At 39.9% G+C, this 23,938-nt stretch overlaps 2 protein-coding genes across 3 annotated transcripts; both read right to left on the bottom strand.

The window, feature by feature from the left end:
* Nucleotides 1-114: 114 nt before the first annotated feature.
* Nucleotides 115-6,253, bottom strand: LOC124865788 (farnesyl pyrophosphate synthase-like). 2 transcript variants are annotated; one of them, XM_047361209.1, is made up of 10 exons: nt 6,125-6,253; nt 5,378-5,494; nt 5,163-5,303; nt 4,155-4,235; nt 3,936-4,058; nt 3,695-3,786; nt 3,516-3,588; nt 3,346-3,423; nt 3,121-3,255; nt 115-1,066 (listed from the first exon to the last, which is right to left on the bottom strand). In XM_047361209.1, exons 1-10 carry the CDS (start codon nt 6,125-6,127, stop codon nt 866-868), a joined length of 1,044 nt encoding a protein of 347 aa, XP_047217165.1. In that variant the 5' UTR covers nt 6,128-6,253; the 3' UTR covers nt 115-865. The 2 variants fall into 2 exon arrangements, with proteins under 2 accessions (XP_047217165.1, XP_047217166.1); XM_047361210.1 differs by lacking the exon at nt 6,125-6,253 and adding an exon at nt 5,888-5,911.
* Nucleotides 6,254-6,514: 261 nt separating this feature from the next.
* fam189b (family with sequence similarity 189 member B) lies at nt 6,515-23,023 on the bottom strand. The gene is made up of 14 exons (XM_047361208.1): nt 21,655-23,023; nt 21,516-21,572; nt 19,990-20,097; nt 19,718-19,834; nt 18,531-18,638; nt 18,245-18,405; nt 18,037-18,136; nt 17,686-17,758; nt 14,366-14,636; nt 13,917-14,266; nt 13,795-13,836; nt 9,821-9,996; nt 9,565-9,711; nt 6,515-9,475 (listed from the first exon to the last, which is right to left on the bottom strand). Exons 1-14 carry the CDS (start codon nt 21,886-21,888, stop codon nt 9,224-9,226), a joined length of 2,196 nt encoding a protein of 731 aa, XP_047217164.1. The 5' UTR covers nt 21,889-23,023; the 3' UTR covers nt 6,515-9,223.
* Between the last annotated feature and the right edge of the window lie 915 nt (nt 23,024-23,938).

The raw sequence follows: 23,938 nt of genomic DNA, 5'->3' as shown, positions 1-23,938 counted from the left end.
AGGCAGGAACTTTGGAGACATTGTGAATATTTGTCCCAGGCCTTGTCTTGTAGCTACATGATAAAACAAGGGTATAAGTAGGACACGAGGCAAAAAAAAAAACAAGCTGATAAAGACATTCAAATGCTAAAGTTTATTTTGTATCAAAGTTGTTTGAAAATATTTAAAATTGTTTTTAAAATATAAGAAAAACATTTGTAAAACCCTTTTTTTTTGCATTTGTGTCTATATTTAACACGCTTGCTCCTTCATCTTACAGTATACGTTGGAAAGCGTGTAGAGGTCATTGGTTAGTGGTTTAAAGTTTAACTCATCAAAACAACTTACACATGCTTTGTTTTGGGCTTTTCTCCCTTTTTAATTAGACAATATATAGCAAGAAAAGTACACACTCAAGAGAGCAGGTGTTAGAAGGTAACAAAGCCTCTGAATCAGATTTATATGAGCTATAAAGATAACTTTAGAGAGCACACAAACAAAACACAGTGCATTCTAAAAGTAGTCATCCCCTTAAATTGTCATTTTACTGCCACAAACCTCAATGTATTTTACAAGAATTTTATGTGATAATTCCCAAAACATGGTAGAGTGAAGTAAAAAGAAACAGGATATTTTAGAATATCAACTAATCTCTATTAGTATGTGGTGCAATATGTTTGGTTTAAGATGTTATCAGCTAACTAAAATAAAATGTCCATTAATGTAGCAAATTACTTGACCCATGAAAGAGTTTGTCAACTCAACAGTAATTAGATGGCATAAGATGTGTGTATTTGCAAATTCAAACGTAATTTTAAAGAAAACAAAGATTCTTGGATCTCGATAAAACTTAAACTTTATCATTTTCAACAGCCATCTTGACCCCTTATTTGTTCCTTTTGTAGATTTTTTTAGCAAAATTGAGGAAGACTGAGTGAGGAAGGTTCTGTGCGTGCTGAGCGATGAGTTTCTGCAGCCGTTGGTAGCTCTCCTCTTCATACTTGTGATAGAGCGTCGGCATTTGCAGGGTGTTGTACAGCTCTTTGACCTTTGCCACGCTGGCTTCATCCTTGCGACCGTAGCAAGCCTGAGGGTGACATGATGGTAAAACTAAAACGTGTTGATAGCAAATTGTTTGAATGACAAATTGTGTAAAAGATAGAAAGGGAGGCTAGCCTGAAACAAATAAATTAGAACAAAAACATAAAGTCAGTAGAATTTGGTTATTTTACGGTAAATTTTCCACATATTTGAAAATATAAAACCTGTTATAATCTTAAATCTGTACAGCATCACCAAGGCCTTGAGTCAATACTTTGTTGAATCACTTTTCAATGTGATTACATCCTTTCGGCTGGGGGTCTACCATCTTTGCACATGTGGAGACAGGAATTTCTCCCCATTCTTCTGTGAAAAACTGCTCAAGCTTAGTCAGACTGGATGAAGAGTGTCTGTTACAAAATCTCAATTGGATCAAGGTCTGTACTTTGATTAGGCCATTCTAACCTGAATATACTTAGATCTAAATCCTTCCCTTGTAGGTCTGACTGTATGTTTAGAATCTTTGTACTTCTGGATGTTGATCCTCTGCCTCAATTTCAAGCCTTTTGCAGCCTCTAGGTTTTCTTTTAGAGTTGCCTTACAGCTCCATCCATCTTCCCACCAACTTTAACCAGCTTCCTGTTCCCCGATGAAGAGAAGCATCTCCACTTGAAAAAAGTATCATCACCATATTTTTATGGATATGGTTTGTTCAGGGTTGAATGTTACTTTTTCTATGTCATGTTTTGCATAGTTCTATTTGGGTCCCATCTGACCAAGGGATCATTTTCCACATGTTGGCAGTGTCTCCAACGTTGCTTGTGCCCAGTCATGCTTTGTAGTAAAACCAGATCCAAACACAGACAGGAGGCAGACAGGATCTTGATGTAGTTGAATTTGAGTGAAAAGGATTAAGGAGAACAAACTTACAAAACTACTCAAGACGTGGCAGGGGTACTGGGTATGGTACGAGCAAAGTTGAACAAATAAATGGCTTCAAAAACTGGGTAAGTATATATGTTGTGGAGGTGATTGCTGGAGTGAAAACAGGACATTCTGACTAATATAATGTTGAACAGCTGTGGATGAGCATGAGCTGAGGCACTGAAGAAAAATGGTGGGTAAAATGGTGGGTAATGAAAGAAGCTATGTGAACAATACAGAAACTGGTCAACATGGAAACAGGAGAAAACAGGTATAAATTGGACTAAAGCCAACTAAACACAAGCAACCACAAAAAAACAAAACAAAGCTAAATAACAAAAAAAATTAATGACTCGGTTTATCAGAACATATGACTCAGACAAAACTACTCCATGTCCAACGAATCATGATATTGCAAACTTTAAATGAAAGTGGAGGTCATAATTAACAGCTGTCCTGTGGACAGATTCTCCCACCTGAGCTGTAGATCTCTGATGCTCCTCTAGAGCTGTTTCTCTGATCAGTGCTTCCTTTGCCTTGCCTGTTAGTTTTAGATGGAGGACCATGTCTTGGTAGATTTGTAGTTGTACCATACTGTTTTCATTGTTAGATGATGAGCTTAACGGAGCTCTGTGAGATGTTTGAAGCTTGAGATGACAATGTTCAATAACCTAACTCTGCTTCAAACATCTCCTGAACGTTCTCCTCGACCTGCCTGCGGCGTTCCTTGTTCTTCATGTTGCTGTTTGTTCTCTCATGTTCTCTAACAAACCTCTGAGGCCTTCAAAGAACAGCTGGATTTATGCTGAGAATAAATTGTGCTCATGTAGACTCTTTTTACTAATTAGGTGACTTCTAAAGGCAGTTGGTTTCAATTAATTTCTTTTAACGGTGCCAGAGAAAAGGGGGCTCAAAACAAATGCACAGAATACTTTTCACATTTTTATTTCACTTCACAATGAAGTATGTGTTAGGCTATCAAATAAAATGCAAAGGAAATAATAATGTGACAATACATGAAAAAAGCTCAAGGAATACTAGTACTTACTAATAATGTAAGTAATTAATAAGTAATAATGTCAAATACGAGTGCAGTGAAGGTGCAAAATTAAAGCTGTCGTTTTGTAAAGAACATTTCAATGCATTTTTTATTCCTTCTGTAGCACCAGAACTCACTTCAATCTCTGTTCTCTGCTTCATAGACATGACCTCCAGGGCTTTCACCACCAACCAGCTGCATTTGTTGTCCTGGATGTCTGTCCCAATCTTTCCAGTCACAACCGGGTCACCGTAACAGTCCAAGTAGTCATCCTGCAAGAATAAATGCATCAGTTGTTTAATACCTCAGTATGCTTGCAAGCAAGTGATTTGGAATCTTAAATTTTGGAACAAAATACGTACCTGTATTTGAAAGAACTCTCCCATGTCCAGTAAGATTTGTTTGGCGTTATTGTGCTCCTCCTCGCTGTAAATTCCTGCCTGCAAAAAAGGCCACATAAAGCAGTAATGAAAAACCATTCCATAATCTGTTTCTTTCATGTGTATACAGCCAAGTACATAAAGAGACGCACCATGTACATAGCAGCTGCCACTGGAAAGTAAAATGAATAAAAAGCTGTCTTGTACTTTACAATAGCTTTATATCTGGAAAACAGAAAGATTATTCTGCATGTAAAATGAACCGCATAAGATAAGTTTGAATAAACGTTTGTCTTTATTTACATTTTTTGATTTCAAACACCATTCTTACTTTTGCATCGAGAACAGGCTGAGATCAATCTGGCCCAGAGGAGCAGCAGTCATGAGGTCCAGAGCTTGACCGAGCTCTGACAGGAAGGTGATCTGAACGGTACAAAAAAGAAGCCAAAACTCTTCATTAAAGAGTGAACAGAGAACGGAAAGATCATGAATCAAATTATTACATACAGTAAAAGACAATGATCACAAGGTGCATCATTTGCACTTTCAAACAGCCTTGTCAGAATGCTTGCCTCATTAAAAAGCTCCAGTAGGTGGACATAGTAGGGCTGAGTCCTGCAGTGTCGGCGAAGAAGTCTGTAGACTGACGCTTCTAAGAGAAATATATCATTGATGGCATCCAGACCTATTCCATCCTTCAAAAAACAAACAATTTATATAGAAAACTGAAGGACTCTATATAACCAAAACTACAAAAACCATTCTCTTCTTTTTTTCATATCAGGCTTCACCTTCTTGTACCAGCAGAGTTGTCCTCTTCGAGTCACAGAGCCATCCATTATGTCATCACCCATTAGGAAAAATCCCTGAACCTGAAAATACGCATGGTAAAACTTAAATAAGCAGATGTAACACGCTACAATTTATACCACAGATTGTACCGGAAATATTTATTTTTAAACTCATTATAAGGTCATTACTGGTTAATTATAAGGGAAAAGACAATAGAGACATATTTGCTTCATGATGGCAGTTATTTAGACTATGATCAGGCTGAGAGCAGAGCACAGTGGTTTTAGAAGCACAATCTTTCATGTTGATAGTGTGAAAGGTAAAAGAGCAAGATACACAATTATTGCACAACAACTGATGTGATTGACTGATATGACAGTTTCTCATGACAGCATGAATATGAAATATAACTGGACACCCAGAAATATCCCAGATTTATTTGTTTTGTTGCACTCTTACATACCTAACTTGGCATACCCCTGGCAGATTTTGGTTTAAAGTCATCTTTTAATCTTATCAGCATATTTCTTCTGACTGGAAGTGATAACATTTCAGAATGGCTTAGCCAAGATCTTGACTTGATTCTGATACAAAATCTGTGGAGAGAGCTAAAAATTAGGGTGATGGCAAGTGTGATGGCAAGGACACCCACCAACCTCATCACCAAATTACCAGCCTAAAACATGGAAAAAGCTGTCTAGTAATTAGAATAAGGGTTTGATTGCTATAATGTAACTAAAGATGTTTCCACTGATTATTGAGAAGGGTATAAATACATTTTGAGATGCCAGTTTTAAATAACATTAAATAAATAGAGAAAATATATTTTTCTGCCATTATTCCCCTCATGATTATTTTATCATCTTTTAAAGATGCCTGTCTCATTTATCAGAAACAAACTTCTTGAAACGTTTTAAATTTAAATCTTCCTGTAGGGAAAGAATAATTTTGGACTCCGTATTTTTTATTCTGCTTTTGTATTTGTTTAATGTGACATAAACTCTCACCATCTCGATGCTCCAGCCAACCATCAAAGCTCTCTGCACTGTATCCTGGGTGAGCTGAGAGGGTGGAAGAAGCTCCCTCAGAGAGCCAATCACGGACAGCCCTCTGTTCTTCTTGCCTCCAGTGACATTATATACCAAAATCTGAAGCGACAGAAATAACAACTTTTTGCAAAGTTCATCAAAAGGTGTGATAATACACTGTTTACTGTACATACCTCTCTTAACCTTTTGTAGGCATCAACCAGATCAGGATCTGTGACGTCTCTCTCTGTCATCTCTGTCAGCAGCTCATCGAACTTGGCTTCAAACAGGTGTTGGTCAGACTGAAGAGCCTTAGAACAATAATGATGCAGTGTAACAACAAAAAAAGACCAGGTTTATTAAGCTTGGCGAAACAAAAAACACAGGAGAGTGCTGTTATCAGAACAGCTTACTTCACTAAAATAGCTTTTGTGATTACATTTATTAATAGTATGACTTATTTTTAATACTTTATAATCCAACATAATTATTTACATATATACCAGTCAAAATTCTGGACACACCCTCTCATTTAATTTGTGAACATGCAATGACATTGTGGAATTTCCTTTAGCATAATTAAATACATGAAAACAACTGGTATTGTAGCAGTGGCACAATGATGGCATTGAAAAAATAGATTTGTATTGTTATAGCTATAATCAAATAACTTATTTAGAAAAGCAAACTTTAAATAAACCTCCCTTAGTTTACTCATCACACTGTTTTTAAAGGAGAAGCGAAAATTCCGAGTTGGTATTGAACGCAGCCAACTGTGACAAGGATGATAAGAAAGTCGAGGTTATGATCTTTGCCTTAGTACCAGATTTTCAAGATATTACTTTTATGCTTAAGAGTTATATGTTAGCTTTAGTTTAAAATCTATCACTGCTAATTATTAATAAATAAAGTTTTTAGATTTTAAGATACAATTTGCATACCATTATGAGGGTCTTGTTCCTCTCAGCCTTTCTTCTGTTCTTTCTCTCTTGCTAAGCTTCTCCTGTTGTCATCCCGAATCAGCATCCAGCATCACAACACACAACACTTTGGCTGTGAGCACTCCCACCCCCCCCCCATGCCCCGCCCCCCACATTTATAGAGGTAAATGTTAAGCTAATTTAAAAGCCTCACCTTGATTTTTCCAAACATAGTTTTTGTCACTGTGGCCATGTAACCCAAACTGTCTCATCTGATTGTAAAACTGTTCATCATGCCCATGGTATGTATATATGGACTTCTGAACAGATCTATAAACGGGAGATACATGATTCTCACTGCTGTTTTCTTACACATTACCGTCTTTCGCAACATTTATAAACAACAGCAACTCCTTTTAATTTATTTATTTCATATATTTAAGTACATAACTTGCATTGAAAGTTTTACTGTCAACACTGCATTTAAAATTTCAAATAAGTGTCCTATTTAGAGTACATTGATCATTCAGGGTGAAAGGCTTTATCCAGCTGGGCCTGCAACACACGTTTTCTTTTTTCAAATGAATAAAATGTAATGCAAGACAGGACGTAGAAACAAATCTCAGTGCCTTTCTTAATGTCAGTGCTGTTGTGTTTACAGGTGTATGAGTGTAAATGTTGAAAAGTATGTACATACATGTGTGTTTCCAAAATGTGCCTTCAGTGATATTAGTGTAACCACATAGCAAAGCTCCCTTAAAACTCCAGTTGATATAAATGTGCTAATGGACTTCTATAAGTTTTTTTTTCTTCATTTAATTACCTTTAAACAACCACCAAACCACATGATAAGTTTACTGCAAGAGCATCTCAAAGCAGTTGACACATGTTATCTTACAAAGATCATCCTCTTGTAGCCAAAGGTCTCTGATGTTCTTTCACAAATACAGACCCAGAGGTGAGCGTGGAACCACCTGGCAGGATACTTTGTACCTGACCTCAACTAATGTTTCAAGTGGTTGCATCGCATGATCTGTGTGCAAGAGGGGAAACAGAAGAAAGAAGCAAACATGCAGATAAAGACATTCGGAGCACTTGTTACTTAGTTACACGGACAGGCAGAATCAAATGCACAAGGTTCCCGCTGTGCTGCACCTGTAGCAATAACATGAACATTTTGGTGTGCAGTGGTCACACGTAGGGGATACATTTCAACCGCTGGAGTCGTGTCTGCGGTGGGCATTGGCGTCACCATGAGGAACGCTAGCTGCTTTGTTCCGGAGAGTGCCGCCAAGTTGGTGAAAAATAAATTGAAACAAAAAAAGAGGAAAATACAGTTGATTGAGGAGCTTCTATGTGACTTTGTATTCAATGTGAGTTTTTCTACATGTGCAACCTCATTGGTGCATCCTGCAAAATATTCAGCTGACTTGGTGCTGCTGTTCTTATACAGAGGCTTACAAAAGTATTCACACCCCTTGAAATCTTTCACCTTCGGTTATGTTACAATGCAAACTTAGTATGTATTTTGTTGGGATTTTATGTAAAAAAAAAAAAAAAACAACACTAAATAGTGCATGATAAAATGATACATGGTTTACAAACTTTCTTTTCTAAAAATTTGAAAAATGTGTTGTACACTTGTATTCAACCCCTTTTATTCTGATGTCCCTAAATAAAATTCATTTCCACTTATTGCGTTCAGGGGGTCATTTGATTAGTGCTAAATTAATTAATCTTGGTTTATTTAAATCTCAGTAATAATTAGAGCTGCACAATACATTATAAATGTATCATTATAACAATATCACTGTTCACAATATCAATTTTGGAAAGAACTGTTTGGGCTGCAGAAGATATTAGCTGAATCTATAAGTACCATGCATTCAGGCTATGCCAGGAATTATTTTTGGTGTTGTCTGTAGTGCAGAGCAGCAGAAAATGTTTTAGGAGGGCATTAAGATGTTCTGGTAAAGTCACTAAGAAACTACTTCTGTACTTGTTTTTTGCCAAAGAATGTGGCTTTTTCAGTAAAAGCATTTAAAGTTTTTTTTCTGTAGCTGAATAGGATACCCCCTATCCCTAGTCTTCGGTTGCAATGAATTAGCTATTTGTGTGTTTATCCACAATCAGTAAACATGATCATACATTGCATGTTCTCCTAATATCATACAGCCCTAGTATAAATACATTTGGCCCATGAAGGTCTCAAAGATTTGTTATGAAACATTAGTGAACAAACAGCATCATGAAGATGCTGTTGGGGAGGGGGTTGGTCAGACTTGAACGGAAGGTGAATTAGGACACCTGCTAGAGGCTGCAAAAGACTTCAAACTGGGGCAGAGCTTCACCTTCCAGCAGGACACTGACCTAAATATACAGCCAGATATACAATATAATTGTATAATAATCGGTTTAGGTTAAAAGCATAACCTTGTTTTAGAATGGCCCGGTCAAAGTCCAGCCCTAAATCCAAATCAGATTCTGTGGCAAGGCTTGACAGCTGTTCACAGATGCTCCCCATCCAATTTGACTGAGCTTGGACTATTTTGCAAAGCTCAATGGGAAGCTACAATTTCAATAAAAGGTGGTCCCACAAAGTGCTGACTTAAGGAAACTGATTACCACGCTACACTTATCAGATGTTTTGTGAAAAAAAAAAAAATCTTTGGGGTCCGGGGGTATGAATATTTTTGCAACGCACTGTGTTCAGCTAACTTTGCTTTTGGTTGTATTTCTTTTAATATACATGGAAGACAAAATAAGGATTTCCTCAATCTGTTCACCTGAGCGATGAATTGAACTAACAGCGATTTAGAAAAAAGATGAGAAACATATTGTAACCCATAAATTTTGTAAATGCAGTTGTACTGTAAGTGGTCATTCTCTTTTGATTATTTTTGTCCATGTTGGTGAAGTAAGCTGGAGCTCTACACTGATGTTCAGTCAATCAGGAGCCCCACTGAATGAGGTCGTTTGTACAGCTGACCTCTGGAAATGGAGGCGACGAAGAGAAAAAAGATGGGAAGACATTTGAAAAATAAACTCTGAATGTTTTCACTAATGCCAAAATCCTGCCATCTTGTCATCCCTTTCTCTTCCTTCGCCCTCCTTTACTTGTCACAGTGCAGACTCTGAATAGAGAGCTCCAGATGACCCATGTGGCGGATGAGGCGTCATTAATCGACGTAACGACAAAGTAGAGGAGCTCAGATCTCCACAGCTGCGAAGGTGGATACCCTCTGGCACACGGCTGCTATGGTGCCGGTTGTGTCTGCTGTCGCTGTGGGAATGATGATGTCCGTGGCGATGAGGGTGATGGGAGTGAGCATTGAGGTGTCCGCGACTGGTGTTCCAAGGGGTCCGCGATACCTGGAAATAATTTAATGAAGATGAAAATGAGATAAAGGTTGGTGATGCTGAATGTGTGGTGAAAATGAGGTGGAGTTTGGGTGTCATACTTGCTCAGAAGGCAGGTGGTCAGGGCCAGTCATCTCAACTCCACTTCTCCTCTTAGGCCCCTGTCCTGTGCTCCCAGCATGTTCAGAGGACGGCGCCAGGTTACGTTTGGAGCGCTGCAGGAATCGAGCCACCAGAACTCGGGTAACCTTAAAGAAAGCAAGAAAAGTAATGATGTCAGAGATTGAAAATTGGATTAACTCTGAGTCTTTCAGTGTTTATTCTTCCCTTACGTATAGTAAGTGATACCTGACTTACCTTCAGGTCTCCTAGAGAGCGGTGGCAGTCTTTAGGTATACGTATAGGTGAGGTGGGTGCAGGTTTAGGGGGGATTTGCACCCCTATTGCTGCTGTCTTGATGTTGCCTTTACTTGGCAGAGCTGCAGCAGGAGCCATAGAAGAGCGAGGCAACAAACACGCTTCGGAAGATGGAGCTTTGAAGTCAATAACAAGATAGAAATTTATTGTATAAGGTTCTGCAATGAAAGTACTCACTAACCTTCATCTTTATTAGGTACAGCAGTTCAATCGCTTGTTAAGGGAATTATTGAAACAACCAAACACATAGCACAAACTCAATGCATTTAAGTTTATAGACATGGTGAAAAGGGCTTGCTGTGCTTCAAATCGAACATCAAAATGGAGAAGAAATGGGATTTAAGGGACTTTAAATACAGAGTAGTTGTTGATTTTTACTCAAAATCATCTTCTGGGTTTACAGAGAAGGGTCAGAGAAAGGAAAAAAAAACAGTGGGTGGCAGAGGGTTGGAGAAAAAAGCTTTGTTGATGTCAGAGGTCAAAGAAGAATGTGTGTACTATTTTGAAGACAACAAAAATGTAACTGTAGCTTAAATAACAACCAAAGTGTAAGGAATACAATCTTTTTAAAGCACAACATATCAAACCTTGAAGCAGATTGACCATAGCAGCAGAGACCACATCAGGTACCACTACTGTTAGCTAGGAACAGGAAAATGAGGCTACAATTCACATTATCTCAATAAATCTGGAATATAACGGATTTAAAGAACATTCCCCGGTTCAGTAAGTCTTGATTTCAGCTGCAACATCCAGATGATGGGTCAGAATCTACCATAAATAACGTGGAAGCATGGTTCCATCTAATGTTACCAAAGTCAAATCATCTCACCCTTTTTGTAGATTGCAACGAGTTCACTGCACTTTAACCTCTGCAGTCACAAGAACTTAATCCAATAGGGCACCTTTAGGATGCGGTGGAACATGAGATTTGCATCATGGATGTGGGTTCAACAAATCTACACCATCATGACCATATTAGAGTTGCAAAATATACTGAATCGCAGTTGTTACCCTAATAACAGCGTGTGCAATAATGCAATTGCAAAGGCGTGCTTGGTCGCAGTAATTGGTAGGATTCTACATTTTAAATGTCATGCATTCATTTGGAAGGACTCTAACTGCCCTTATTGCCCTCATCTGATGTATATTTTAGGTGGCCGAAATTCTAAAGCTCACAGAGACGGGTGGGAACATAACAGTATTAGAGAGAAAAGAGTAGGAAAAGCATAATTAACATTTTTAGCAGTTGTTATGCATTTCCATATTTTCCTGAGATCCTGCAGTCCTAGTCAATATGCACCAAAAACCTCTAAAGAATATTTCCACCTGCTTGTTCAATCTTTGCTACTAATAATTAGCGAGGTGTACCCTAAAAAAGTGGTAGATGACTGTACATTACAGTATCTCTGCAGACTTTGAGCAGCCTCGACAAAAACAAAGACTAATCCAAAATGGTGAGCAGACCAAATAAAGGGAAAATAATGGAAACAATCTGGTAGCTTTTATCTTCAGAACCTTCGTCAAAATAAGTTACAGCTGGAGTGTCAAGGAAGATTCTAACATTGTATAACCACTTACTCCTTACTATTGGACTGGCAACATAATATAGATACTGTTTAAGCCTTTTCCCAGAACAAATCTGTAACATTTATCAGTCCAAATGTGATGATTGTGTAATAGCTTCAAAACGTGTGGAAAGGTCATCTGCAGTGAAACCTGTATAGTGATCTAAAAAGTTTAAACCTCTGAAATACTTGAAATGTCAGAGTTTAAGACACAATGATGTCTTAATCTCTGAAATCATTGTGGAGAACATTTCTTCAATTCACTTAGGCTTGTTTGCAATAATTCCTCCACAGCTCCCTTACATTCCCACCACAGCCTTTCAATCAACCATGAGTTCTCACACTCACTCACATTATTTTCTTTTAGTTCTAGATTCACTTCTGTGTTTGGCATCTTTGTCCCGTTGTTGAGGGCACGCACTAGATGTCTGACAGAGGGGCTCGCATTTGACTCAAGGATAATTTAATGTACAGAGTAGTTCACGATCGTCATAGCCAAGGTGCCCATGTTTTCTCTGGCTTAAAAACACGCCCAAATGATCAACCCTCCACCACCATGCTTGACAAGCCATCTGAGGTGTTCTGCAAGTTTGGGTATTCCCAAATCAAGTACTGTGCATCACAGGTCTCATCTGTTCAAAAGACAACTTTTCAAATCTTGGTTGTGTTGCCACCTTCTTCTCAGAGAGGATAGGTTTTCAATTGGCAGTGCTTCCAAACCACCCACAGCTTTTCTATCTGTACTACCACAAACGTCATCATATAACATGGAAACTAAACGCTGTAGAATCTGAGATGAAGTTAGTTTTGAAATCTCTCTGTGCATGGCATCGTATGGCCTTAATGAAATTGATTAAATTGTAGAGCACAAACTGGGAGATCCACTCCTGGAAAGAAGGTCAGCTGTTGATACTGTTTTTTTTACTTGTGAATGATCTTTCTCAGAGTAGTATGATAGATTCAGGTTGTTGTAAATGGCCTTAAAATCCTTCCCAGATCAATGGGCAGCAACAATTGCTTCACTAAGGGCTTTGCTAATGTCTTTTCATCCTTGCATTATGTTAACACAAACCCATATGCTCCACACCTGCAAACTGGTACAAGTTCTGCTTTTATAGAGGAGGTCTCACTTGGAGATGATCAACTAATATACAGCATTTCATTAGCAGTATCTGGCTACGACCAACTTTATTAAATCCTATACCAGAACTAAGGTCCTACTTAGTTTTTTTCCATGACTCTACGGTCTTTTATGGTCCTGCCACAGCATTTCAGACAGTGCTATTGTAACACCTTGACAGTCCAGTTGAATTAATCTAAATTTGGCCAAGCTTTCATGCTACACGGCAGACTCTGCAGGTCTCATATAATGTGTTAAATGCAACACTACTACTACTAATATTAATAAAAGATTTTATTTAGCCAGGATGGTCCAATTGGGATACAGCATCCCAGTCAAGATGGTGCATAAATATAATCTGAAACAGTTACAAGTAATAACATACTCAGAAAAGTTGAAAAAAGGAAAAGACAGAAATAAACCAATACTAGAAGCTGATACAAAATTGGACCTGGTGTCAAAAATATTAAACAGTATTATAGGACAAAAGGTTTCAAATGTAAGCATTGATAATTTGTCTTCTATCTACATCCCAAATTCTTTTATATAAAGTGACATTTTCTGTGCTTTTACCATCTGGAGTTACAATGGAAGGATCACCTGTCTTTAGATCAAGTGAAAGTCATAAATTTAGTCCTCTTTGGGTTAGGAACCGGTTTCAGCTTCAGGAATGACTGCTGCAGCAACTAGAAGGCTTTCTGTAAAAGCTCTAATGTTTTTTTAAAGAGGATGCCACAGTATAAATGACTACCATCACAATATAAATGTATTTCGGCTGTCCTAACTCATAAAAAAATAGAAAACAAGATAGGGGCTAAGATAGATACTTGGGAAACTCCTAAAGTAACACACTGAGTTCTCTCCAATAAATAAGTTCAGACCCAGTTCACTTGGAAAAAGCCTGAACATGCAGAGCTTTTTAAGGGAGGCCTGACAGCAAAAGAGCAACACAACAGAACTTAAGTTTGCAAAGTTTGGCATTTTCATGAATATTGCTGACAGTTTTGGGACCTTTTATAAATTTAAATCTCCTCCAATACCTAAAACAGAACCAGTTTCTGAAAAGGTTTTGATAATATTAACCTATTTGTGGTAAAGGGTTTCTGTTTTTCTTTTGGGATGTTTTCCATTTTAAGAAGACCATTTGCTGTAAAGTGAGAAAGGAGGTGTGAAAAGGCCTGACCCTGAGACACCTATCAGTAAGGACTTCAGAAATAAGCTCCTACCTGTGTCTGTAGATGCTTTGCTGCCTCCAGATCCAAAGTCAACTGAAACAAAGAATGTAAAGCAGATTTTTTTCACCACTGTAAAACTGGTAGGAATGTACTCTTGTTGGTCCTTTCCTCACCTGTGTCTGTTGAAGAGCCTAGGCCTGGCTCACTGTGCGACCTCACAAGGCGTAAAAAGCCTTCTCTCTGTCTTCTAACAGTCCCTGCATGTTTGTCACTTCTCTCAGCTCTTCGTCGAAGGTACAGGGCCCCATGAGGAGGGAGCAGTCCGTTCCCGTGCTTACTGGCTGCTGAGGAAGACGATGGGGGGGAAACAGATGAGGCCGGGGCAGCTTCTTGGTTTGAGGGGTTGGTGAGGTTCACCTGAATCTCTGGGATGAGACGATGCTGTTGATTTGGGGAGTTTCCTATTGCTTCCAGCTGGGAACAGCTGCTAGCTAACACAACCTGGTGGTGCATCACTGGAGACCTGACCAACAGATGGGGAGTGTTAAAATTTTACCTTAAGGTTAACAAGATAGAGAAATTACATCCTCTATTTAATTTTTGGCATAATGTTTTTGCTCACCTGTATGTGTTGGTGGCTGTGCTAGGTGAGGAGCAGGAATTAGACCTTTCCCCTCTCAGGAACTGTCTGGTCCTCGGTCTTCCTGCCAGCGGACTCTCTGGCGTCTGAGACTGCGGACCACGGAAGATGGTGTCCCCCCTCTCAGCACATGTCCTGTTGCCCCCATGGTTCCTTATCCCAACCTCCATCAAACAGGAGTCCTCAGAAGGGGAGGAATCATCAGGGATGTCCACAATCTCTGACATTAACAGAGATCCACTGTCCATAGACACTAACAAGAAATGTTTTTTTTTTTACATTTTTCTTTATTATGAAGAAAAACCTTTGAATGTTCAGTCAGGTGCTTATAGTTTTAAATATAGCATTTATCAGTATCTATTCACATTGAATTATAGAGTTCATTCAAATCTTTACATTTAGTTTCGGTGTTGGCAGCTTTTCTAGCTACCATTTTGTTTTTCCATGTTGTCGTTAAAAAGTTCCCTAGTTTTAAAAAACAGTAAATGCCTATCATAGCGTGTATTGATGCTGAAGAAGTTTTAAGGATTTTTTAAAATATTTTGTCTTTAATCATAATTAATAATAAATAAGAACCTTCTTTAGTTCACACATACCATGAATTATGATAAACTCGATTAAACTGAAATAAAGTTCAGCTGTCCGAGTAGGATTTTCCTGATGTGCCCACATTTTCATTCTTTAGCTAAAGTAGCTAAAGTCATAGTTTGCCTAGAGGTTACAAAGGACCAAAAATATTTTTTATATCTGATGGGACAATGAACAGTCATCAATAATGGGTTAAAATGTGTGATCAGTACCCCACCCTGTTTGCTGCTGACAGAAGGAGCTGGTCAAATTACTGGACTGCACAACATTTTCCACACCCTACATCTGAGAGGATTTCCAGGATATTAATTGGTTTGTAAAGAATTATGGCCATTTAGTGGTGTAATGTCTAGGAAAAAGAGCAGGGTTGCAAGACAGAAGCATTTTCCTTCAGAAAACACATTCAGTTTAGGCTAAAATCCAACCAACACCTTGTGGTCTGATGAAACCAAACTTGAAATGCTGGACAACAACTGCAAAAGTTTAGTGTGCCACAAAAACAACACTGAGCATCATAAAAAAAACATCACTCCCACAGTAAAACATGGTGGTGGCAACATCATGGTCTGGGGTTATTTCTCATCATGGAACTGGAGTTTTATGTCTTGGTGGATTACATTTTGAACAGTTATACAATTTAGTTTTGGCTCAAAACCTTGAGGTAAAGGATAAAGAGGGATTATATTTTTCAGCATCACAGTAAGTCCAAGCCTACACCCAAACCCACATAAGAATGACTTCATGAGGGAAAAACTTAAGTTTTGGTAAACCTGAACTAAGGTGCTGTGGGCAAAAAATGCTAATATTACTAAGTCAAGATGTGGCATGCCAATGGACCTCTATTAAAAAAGAATGAATACTGAAACTAAATTCAAATGTTCTTCAAAAAGGTATTTGTTTAAGTGGTGTAAACACTTATTGCAGCTTTTATATTTTTTTGTTTGTCTGCTGACAAATGTATTTGTTTCTAGGCTGAATTGTAGAGGAATAGTGTCACATTAAAGGTAGAAAAAGTTTTGAAATTATTTATGAATCAATTTTTTACAAAGAATAATGCACTGTGACTAATTTTGTAGCTGAGTTTTTACTTGATTTTATTTGTTTTTTTTAATCCAGCACATATTGGATGATGTCCAGGGTGTACCCCGCCTCTCGCCCATAGACTGCTGGAGATAGGCACCAGCTCCCCCGCGACCCACTATGGAATAAGCGGTAGAAAATGACTGACTGACATATTGGATGATGTTTATACAGGGGTTGGACAATGAAAGTGAAACACCTGGTTTTAGACCACAATAATTTATTAGTATGGTGTAGGGCCTCCTTTTGCGGCCAATACAGCATCAATTCATCTTGGGAATGACATATACAAGTCCTGCACAGTGGTCAGAGGGATTTTAAGCCATTCTTCTTGCAGGATAGTGGCCAGGTCACTACGTGATACTGGTGGAGGAAAACGTTTCCTGACTCGCTCCTCCAAAACACCCCAAAGTGGCTCAATAATATTTAGATCTGGTGACTTTGCAGACCATGGGAGATGTTCAACTTCATTTTCATGTTCATCAAACCAATCTTTCACCAGTCTTGCTGTGTGTATTGGTGCATTGTCATCCTGATACACGGCACCACCTTCAGGATACAATGTTTGAACCATTGAATGCACATGGTCCTCAAGAATGGTTCGGTAGTCCTTGGCAGTGACGCGCCCAACTAGCACAAGTATTGGGCCAAGGGAATGCCATGATATGGCAGCCCAAACCATCACTGATCCACCCCCGTGCTTCACTCTGGGCATGCAACAGTCTGGGTGGTACGCTTCTTTGGGGCTTCTCCACACCGTAACTCTTCCGGATGTGGGGAAAACAGTAAAGGTGGACTCATCAGAGAACAATACATGTTTCACATTGTCCACAGCCCAAGATTTGCGCTCCTTGCACCATTGAAACCGACGTTTGGCATTGGCATGAGTGACCAAAGGTTTGGCTATAGCAGCCCGGCCGTGTATATTGACCCTGTGGAGCTCCCGACGGACAGTTCTGCTGGAAACAGGAGAGTTGAGGTGCACATTTAATTCTGCCGTGATTTGAGCAGCCGCGGTTTTATGTTTTTTGGATACAATCCGGGTTAGCACCCGAACATCCCTTTCAGACAGCTTCGTCTTGCGTCCACAGTTAATCCTGTTGGATGTGGTTCATCCTTCTTGGTGGTATGCTGACATTACCCTGGATACCGTGGCTCTTGATATATCACAAAGACTTGCTGTCTTGGTCACAGATGCGCCAGCAAGACATGCACCAACAATTTGTCCTCTTTTGAAGTCTGGTATGTCACCCATAATGTTGTGTGCATTTCAATATTTTGAGCAAAACTGTGCTCTTACCCTGCTAATTAAACCTTCACACTCTGCTCTTACTGGTGCAATGTGCAATCAATGAAGACTGGCTACCAGGCTGGTCCAATTTAGCCATGATACCTCCCACACTAAAATGACAGGTGTTTCAGTTTCATTGTCCAACCCCTGTATATCCTGTACTGTTGGCCTTGCAAAAGAGATATTTCTAGTGTATCATGTGTTTTCACATTTAGCTTTGTTGAATCTATGTGAGTTCTTCATTTGGGTAGTCTGCTGTTTGAATGCTACTACACATCTTGATTTACCTATATACTACACACTTGACACAACATGATGGACAGATATGGATTTGTTTTTGCACCTTCTCCGCTGAATGCTGTAGAAGTCCCTCTCTCTCCAGACAGCTCAGTACCATGGGCATCAAACACTGTTGCCTTGACAATCAGGAGAGACAACGGTCAGCACGGACAAAGGATGCATTACACAAATCAAACGAGGATGCTGCAGAGTGACGTATTGAGGCTTAGCACCACCCAATCACAACTCTGAGTATTTAAATATACTGTTCTCCAAAAGCCAATACTATTTAAACATGTTATTTGCTAAATTTGTTTTTATTAAAATTATGTAATCGTTTACTCTCCTAGATATCCATGGTAGGAAGAACATTGACCAAACTTCTGGATGATAGTATGTATATCCAGATGTTCACCTGGCTGGCAGCTCTCTGGCCCATCACAGCTTCATAAGGAGGGGGGCAGTCAGTAGGGTACAAAGGAACAGGACTCTCCATGGAGCCATTATAGGTAATGCTGGACATTGATAGAAACACATTAGTCATTATTTAACTGTGTGCATTAAATTATACACACATAGAGTACACATATCAAATTAACAAATATCACAAATGTGTTTAGTACCTCTGAGCATCGGTCTCGGAGCTGCAGGTGTATTCAGGGGGATAGTAGGGGGGTGGAGGGATAGGGGGGACAAACTCCTCAAAGTCCATGATGTTGGTCAGGAAGGCGTCCTGCGGAGTGGTGCATTCTGGGTTGACGGACCGGGAGCGATGAGGGGCAAGCTGAGCGGTAACCATAGAACATGCATTAACACTTTAGGTGTAGCTCTGCAGCTGATCAGCAGAATACCTGCTTCGTAAAATAACAATCAACCATTTAAAATGAAAAGTGCTGGGTCTGCGCTCACCAGGTGCACGAGGTCCAGGGAGAATATGTGGATACTGCAAGTCACAGTGGACAGTGTACAAATGATGGTGGAGAGAATGCTGAGACCACATGCACTAAACAGGAGATCCTGCAAAGAAATATGCATTCACAAAAACCAGACTAGAGCATTTTTTGCTCACAGTGGTTTCATTATGCAGGGCCCTCCACACATTTTTGTACCCCCGGTAAAGATGTGTAAACACATTCAATTTTTACAGCAGCAGCATAATCTCACAACTTGTAGAAAAATCCAGTGTTTAAATCTTTAATGAGAAGATATTTGTTCAGTGTGGAAAAAATCCAATGTTATGATATATACTGTAGATTTATTTTTATTGATAGAGTTTAGGAACTTTTAATATGTAATCAATGACTTCGGGTTCTCATGGGATATTATTATGATGAGATAGAATTATAAGCAGGCCCATATCTCTTAGTCATGCTTCAAAATGGGAAAGACAAGGAAGCTTGCAATTCAAGTAAGACTACAAAACTGATTTGACTGTCTATATGGATGAAAATTCAACAAATTACTCGTTTAAAACAACTGGAACTGTGACAAATAAAGCTGGACCAAATTTCTATAGCAACCCTGAAGTTTTTCTAAACACTACGTGGACTTTAGCTTGAACCGTAAGCTTTGGTCAGGTGAGACTAAGATTGAGCATTTCTGCTACGAGTAGTCCAGGTCTGTTGTAAAACAACAGATAAATATGAGGAAAATCACCTCATGGCCAGTGGAAAGTACAGTGGAGGACCTCTAATGCTATGGGCCTGTTTCTCTTCCAAAGGTCCTGGGAACCTTGTTAGAGTGCATTATATCATGAACTCTTTAAAATACTGGGACATTTTAAACACAGGTTTGGTAGCCTCTAACAGTAAACTGAGAATGGGTTGTCATCGGGTTATTTAGGAGGATAATGACCCAAAACATATGGCCATGTCAACACCAATGATTCACCAGACACAAAAATGACCTCTCGGATGACTAAAAGGTAAGAGAACATGAACGAGGATCCAGGAGATCTTTCTCTCTACATGGTCCATCATTGTCATATGTTACATAAGACTAAGCTTCTGTTTCTTTCTGTTGGAATAAATGTTTTATTTATTTAAGGCCACATCTTTGCCAGGGGAGCAAATAAATGCGCAAGACGTTTTGCTTACCTTTAACTGACGTCTGACTGAGTGACAGTCAGCATTCAGGGATAAAACTAGTGTATCCTCATCCTCCATGGAGCAGGGTTGAGTGGGTGCACAACACACACACAGACCATTCTTCACCTATGCACATTATCATACAGAGTGAATCGCTGTAAGGCACTGATCTGCACTCTTTCATTATTCAAATTATTCCTGGCACATTCCCGATGCATCTGCTCGCAAGGACATTTCAGTAAAAAGAGGGCTAAAGGGAGAGGACAGCAATGCAGACCTACCTGGCAGGTGAGCATAGACTTGACCATCTGTGCATTCTGACAGGAGAGCATTGAGCCAGCCAGGCTGAGGATCACACACACTGCAGACAGCAGCATGAACAGTGACACCTGTGGAGGGATGCAGAGGCCATGCCTAATTTAGAATGGGTTTTAAAACGGTCAGCGGCCAAACATGGAGAACAGATGACACAAGGACAAACAGGCACATTTTAGTGTTTATATTACAAGAGAGGAGAAAATATTCAGTGAAGGTGTAAAGAAGAAAGGAAAGCACCTGAATGTTTGCAGTATGACTGAACATTATTTATGCAATATCATAAAGTTTAAACTGACACTTTGATAGGGCTTTCTACTGATACCTATTGCCGGCTTATACATTTCAAATTACCGTGATTGTTTTTAAACATAATTATCCTGCATAATGAATGCCTTTGCAAAAGTATTTATGCCTCTTGAGTGTTTCTGCATTTTGTCACATTGCAACTACAAACTTCAATTGGATTTTTTGTGATAGACCAACACAAAGTAGTGCATAATCTGAAACTCCTCCACCAGCAGGGGGTCAGGCCTCGCTGAATTTGCTCCGAACTGTTCTCTGTACGTTCTTATCATCTATTCTTAACATGCTGTTCAGTGACATGACCTTTGATCTTTTGATATATAAGGTGTTTTAATGTCTGCCTTTTAGATTTGTTTGTATTCTCTGCTTTGTTGTGTTTATATTTGACTAATATACTGTAATTTCCCTTTAGGATAAATAAAGTACAATCTATCCATCTATTTATAATTGTGAAGACAAAGGAAGATGATGCAATAGATTATCAATTGAATTTAGGTCTGAACTTTGACTGAGCTATTAACACATGAATATACTTTAATCTAAACCAGTCTGTCTCAAGTATTTGCAGGTATTTCCCATATTTCAGTAAATATAGGATGGGCCTTTACTTAGCTGCATCCATCTTGCAGTCAACTCTGACCAGGTTGCCTGTCCCTGCTGAAGAAAAGCATACCCACAGCACGATGCTGCCACCTTCATACACACATAACATTTTGCATTGCATAATATTTGATCTGTCAACACACTCACAGGACCTCAGAACACCGTCCAGAGGTACCATAGTCGTCTTGGCTGCTTCTCTGATCAATGCTCTCCTTGGGTTGTTAGGTTTGCAGTTGTGCCATACCCTTTCTATTTCCCTATAATGGTTTCAACAGTCCTCTGTGAGATGCTTAGAGTTTGGGATACTGAAATGTGTGTACAGTTCACAGGAGGGGACTCTGTTTGAAAATAGGTGACTTCTAAAGGCAACTAGCTGCACTATTATTTCAGGGTATCAGATTAAAAGGGCCTGAATACAAATGTACATCACATTTCAAATCAACATTTGCAAAACAATGTGCGTTTCTTTGTGCTAGTATTTCTTGCAGAAAATCCTAATAAAATACACTGTGGTTTTAATGTGACAAAATGCAAAATATCCCAGTAATAATGAAGAATGGTTTGAATACAGTGAAAAACATACCACCAGTGTCAGAGGTCTCCTCCATGAGATTATTCCCACTATCCCTGATGCCACCACCTGGATACAGATACATTTATAACAACACAGAACTCACAGTTAATCTGGTTCCATTTAAAAAGCTTCAGTCAGTCATACTCACAAAGAAGCCAGCCCAGAATGGACAGGACTGCCTCACTCGTGCAGATGAGGTGAAAGCCATGCTGGTGAAGGAGAAGGCCAAGACCATGGCTCCTAGCCCCAGGTGGCACAAACCCAGGTAGAGGAGCAGCCGGGCTCCACCGGGGCCCCTGCCAGACATGCCTCTGCGGCTGTCCGACCAGCCGCGAGATCCAGAGGCTGAAGCCACGCTGCTGGAGTCTGAAGGTGAGGGCATGGTCGGCTTGTCTATATGTGTGTGTGTGAGGAGGGTGGGAGATGTTTACTTTTGCAATGAGTTCATATAACAACTGGTGTGGTCAGAAACACAGAAAAGCAGAACAGAGGAGGAACAAATGTGAATGTGGCAATACAATTCATTCCCTAAACTGTCCCCTGGCAGGCGCTATGGTTCCTAATGCCCAAAGGTGCAACTCCAGTTTGGTCAAGGGAGTCCAAGAACTTGGTCAGCAGTAAGCTGAGAATCGAGCAGCCCCCTGCACAATCACAGCACTCACTCCCCTGACCGTTTGTGCCCTGATGCTGCTGCTGAGACCGTTAGAGCCGATGCAGTCCTCTCAGCCCATGCAGCACACAAAGTACAGCTTGTGCCACTTTCCTGTTCAGTCCGAGTAAAACACTGAGCTCGTTTTAAATCCTCACTTTTTTTAAATCATTTGCTGTTTGCGGATACCTCCTCCTCCTGCTCCCCGCCGGCTCTCCTCCACCTCTCCCTCCTTTCGGCCCGTGTGGCATTGCGGTATAAACCGGGGCCCCGAGCAGGCCGCAGGTTCTCAAACCGTCCCAAAGAAAACGTCCAACGGTAGATCGCTGTTTTGCGCTTCCTGAAGCAGTGGTGACATACGTGCGCCCGGGCATGAGGAAAGACGTCTCAACATGTGCGCTCCCCTACCTGGCGGACTTACAGATCCTCATCCTGGCAGAGGAAAAAGACAGCAAAAGAATCAGAAGATGACATCGGTCCGTCCGGGAAGCAGAGGCTAATTATGGCGACTTGGGAATGAAGAAAAATATCTGATCGTAGATTTTTTAGCTGCTTTAGAAATAGTCGCCAGGTTGGTAGCCAGATGATCGCGTGTCGGATGGAAAAAAATAATCACTGACAACTTCATCTCCGAGCTTTTGCGTCGGTCCACCTAGACCCCATCTTCATCCTGCTCCTCCTCCTCCTCCGCTTCTTTCCACCCTGCAGTCACGAGGGCATCCCGTACAGTCCGTGCGTTAGTGTGTGTGTAATGTGTGTGTGTGTGCTTTTACCTCTGCTTCCCACCAAGCTTCACATGAACATCACTTCCTGCCACTACATATCATGCGCACATACCATATTACTGTCTGTATTGATCCCTCTTCCGACACTGGGGGAAATAATAATGTTTGCAAACCGAAAAGCTGCCCCGCATGCGTGATGACACGGCACGCAGGACGTGCAGCCAGCTCGGGGGATGCGGCAGCTCGCGCTGACACACAAAGAGGCTAGGGAGGAGGGGTGGTTGCCATGACGACAGGCTCCGGGTCCATCTACAGTAAAACGGAACCAGTAGCTCCCTGTAGATGAAAGGCCTATTTGTGATTCACTCATTCAAGTGTTGAATATTATGTGTGAATCTATAGATTCATATTTTATTTGAGGTATTTAGGAACAGATAGATTATCTTTTTGCACATTTTTTAATGTGTTTTTGATCAAACTTCACACTACAAGACATTATCCCGTTACAATTTACGGTGTGTTTTCTTTTACCAGCTTTTCATTATCTATAGTTCATGATTAACACCCCTTACACTTTTTAACCTCTGTACTTGTTTTAACCACACACACCACTGTATTTTATTGAAACTTTATGTTATAGACCAACACAAAGCCAGGCATCAAAGTGAAATGGAAGTAAAACGATCCATAGTTCACATTTTTTAAACAATTAAAAATCTGAAATGTGTGGCATGCGTCAGGATCATCTTTTGTTAATATTAGTTTCAGGTCTTGCCATATAATTTCAAGTGGATCAAGGTCTGATCTAGGCCATTTTAACATAAATATGCTTTTATTTAAGTCATTTCAGCTCTGACTGGATATTACAGGTTGTTGTCCTGCTGGAACATGAACCTCCGGCCCAGTCTCACATTTATTGCAGCCTCTTCCAGGATGGACCAGCAGCAAAGCATCATGACATGTCACGCTGTGGGGATGTTTATCTGCTGCAAAAATTGCATGGGCACACAGCCCACATAGAAGCCAGATCTAGAAAGAAAACCTGCTCCAGCGTGCTC

Source organism: Girardinichthys multiradiatus, chromosome 3, assembly GCF_021462225.1.
Source record: "Girardinichthys multiradiatus isolate DD_20200921_A chromosome 3, DD_fGirMul_XY1, whole genome shotgun sequence".
NCBI classification, from domain to species: Eukaryota; Metazoa; Chordata; class Actinopteri; order Cyprinodontiformes; family Goodeidae; genus Girardinichthys; species Girardinichthys multiradiatus.
This window is presented reverse-complemented; position numbering and strand designations above follow the sequence as displayed.

What these genes read in the sequence shown, in the direction of transcription:
- LOC124865788 (XM_047361209.1), bottom strand. An exon ending in AACTCTGCTGGTACAAGAAG is followed by an intron (nt 4,059 to 4,154) that starts GTGAAGCCTGAT and finishes TGTTTTTTGAAG; the next exon opens with GATGGAATAGGTCTGGATGC. An exon ending in TACTGGAGCTTTTTAATGAG is followed by an intron (nt 3,787 to 3,935) that starts GCAAGCATTCTG and finishes TGTACCGTTCAG; the next exon opens with ATCACCTTCCTGTCAGAGCT.
- fam189b (XM_047361208.1), bottom strand. Translation starts at nt 21,888, where the DNA reads ATGCCCTCACCTTCAGACTCCAGCAGCGTGGCTTCAGCCTCTGGATCT. An exon ending in CCCTGGACCTCGTGCACCTG is followed by an intron (nt 18,406 to 18,530) that starts GTGAGCGCAGAC and finishes GTTACCGCTCAG; the next exon opens with CTTGCCCCTCATCGCTCCCG. An exon ending in CAAAGCATCTACAGACACAG is followed by an intron (nt 9,997 to 13,794) that starts GTAGGAGCTTAT and finishes TTGACTTCAAAG; the next exon opens with CTCCATCTTCCGAAGCGTGT.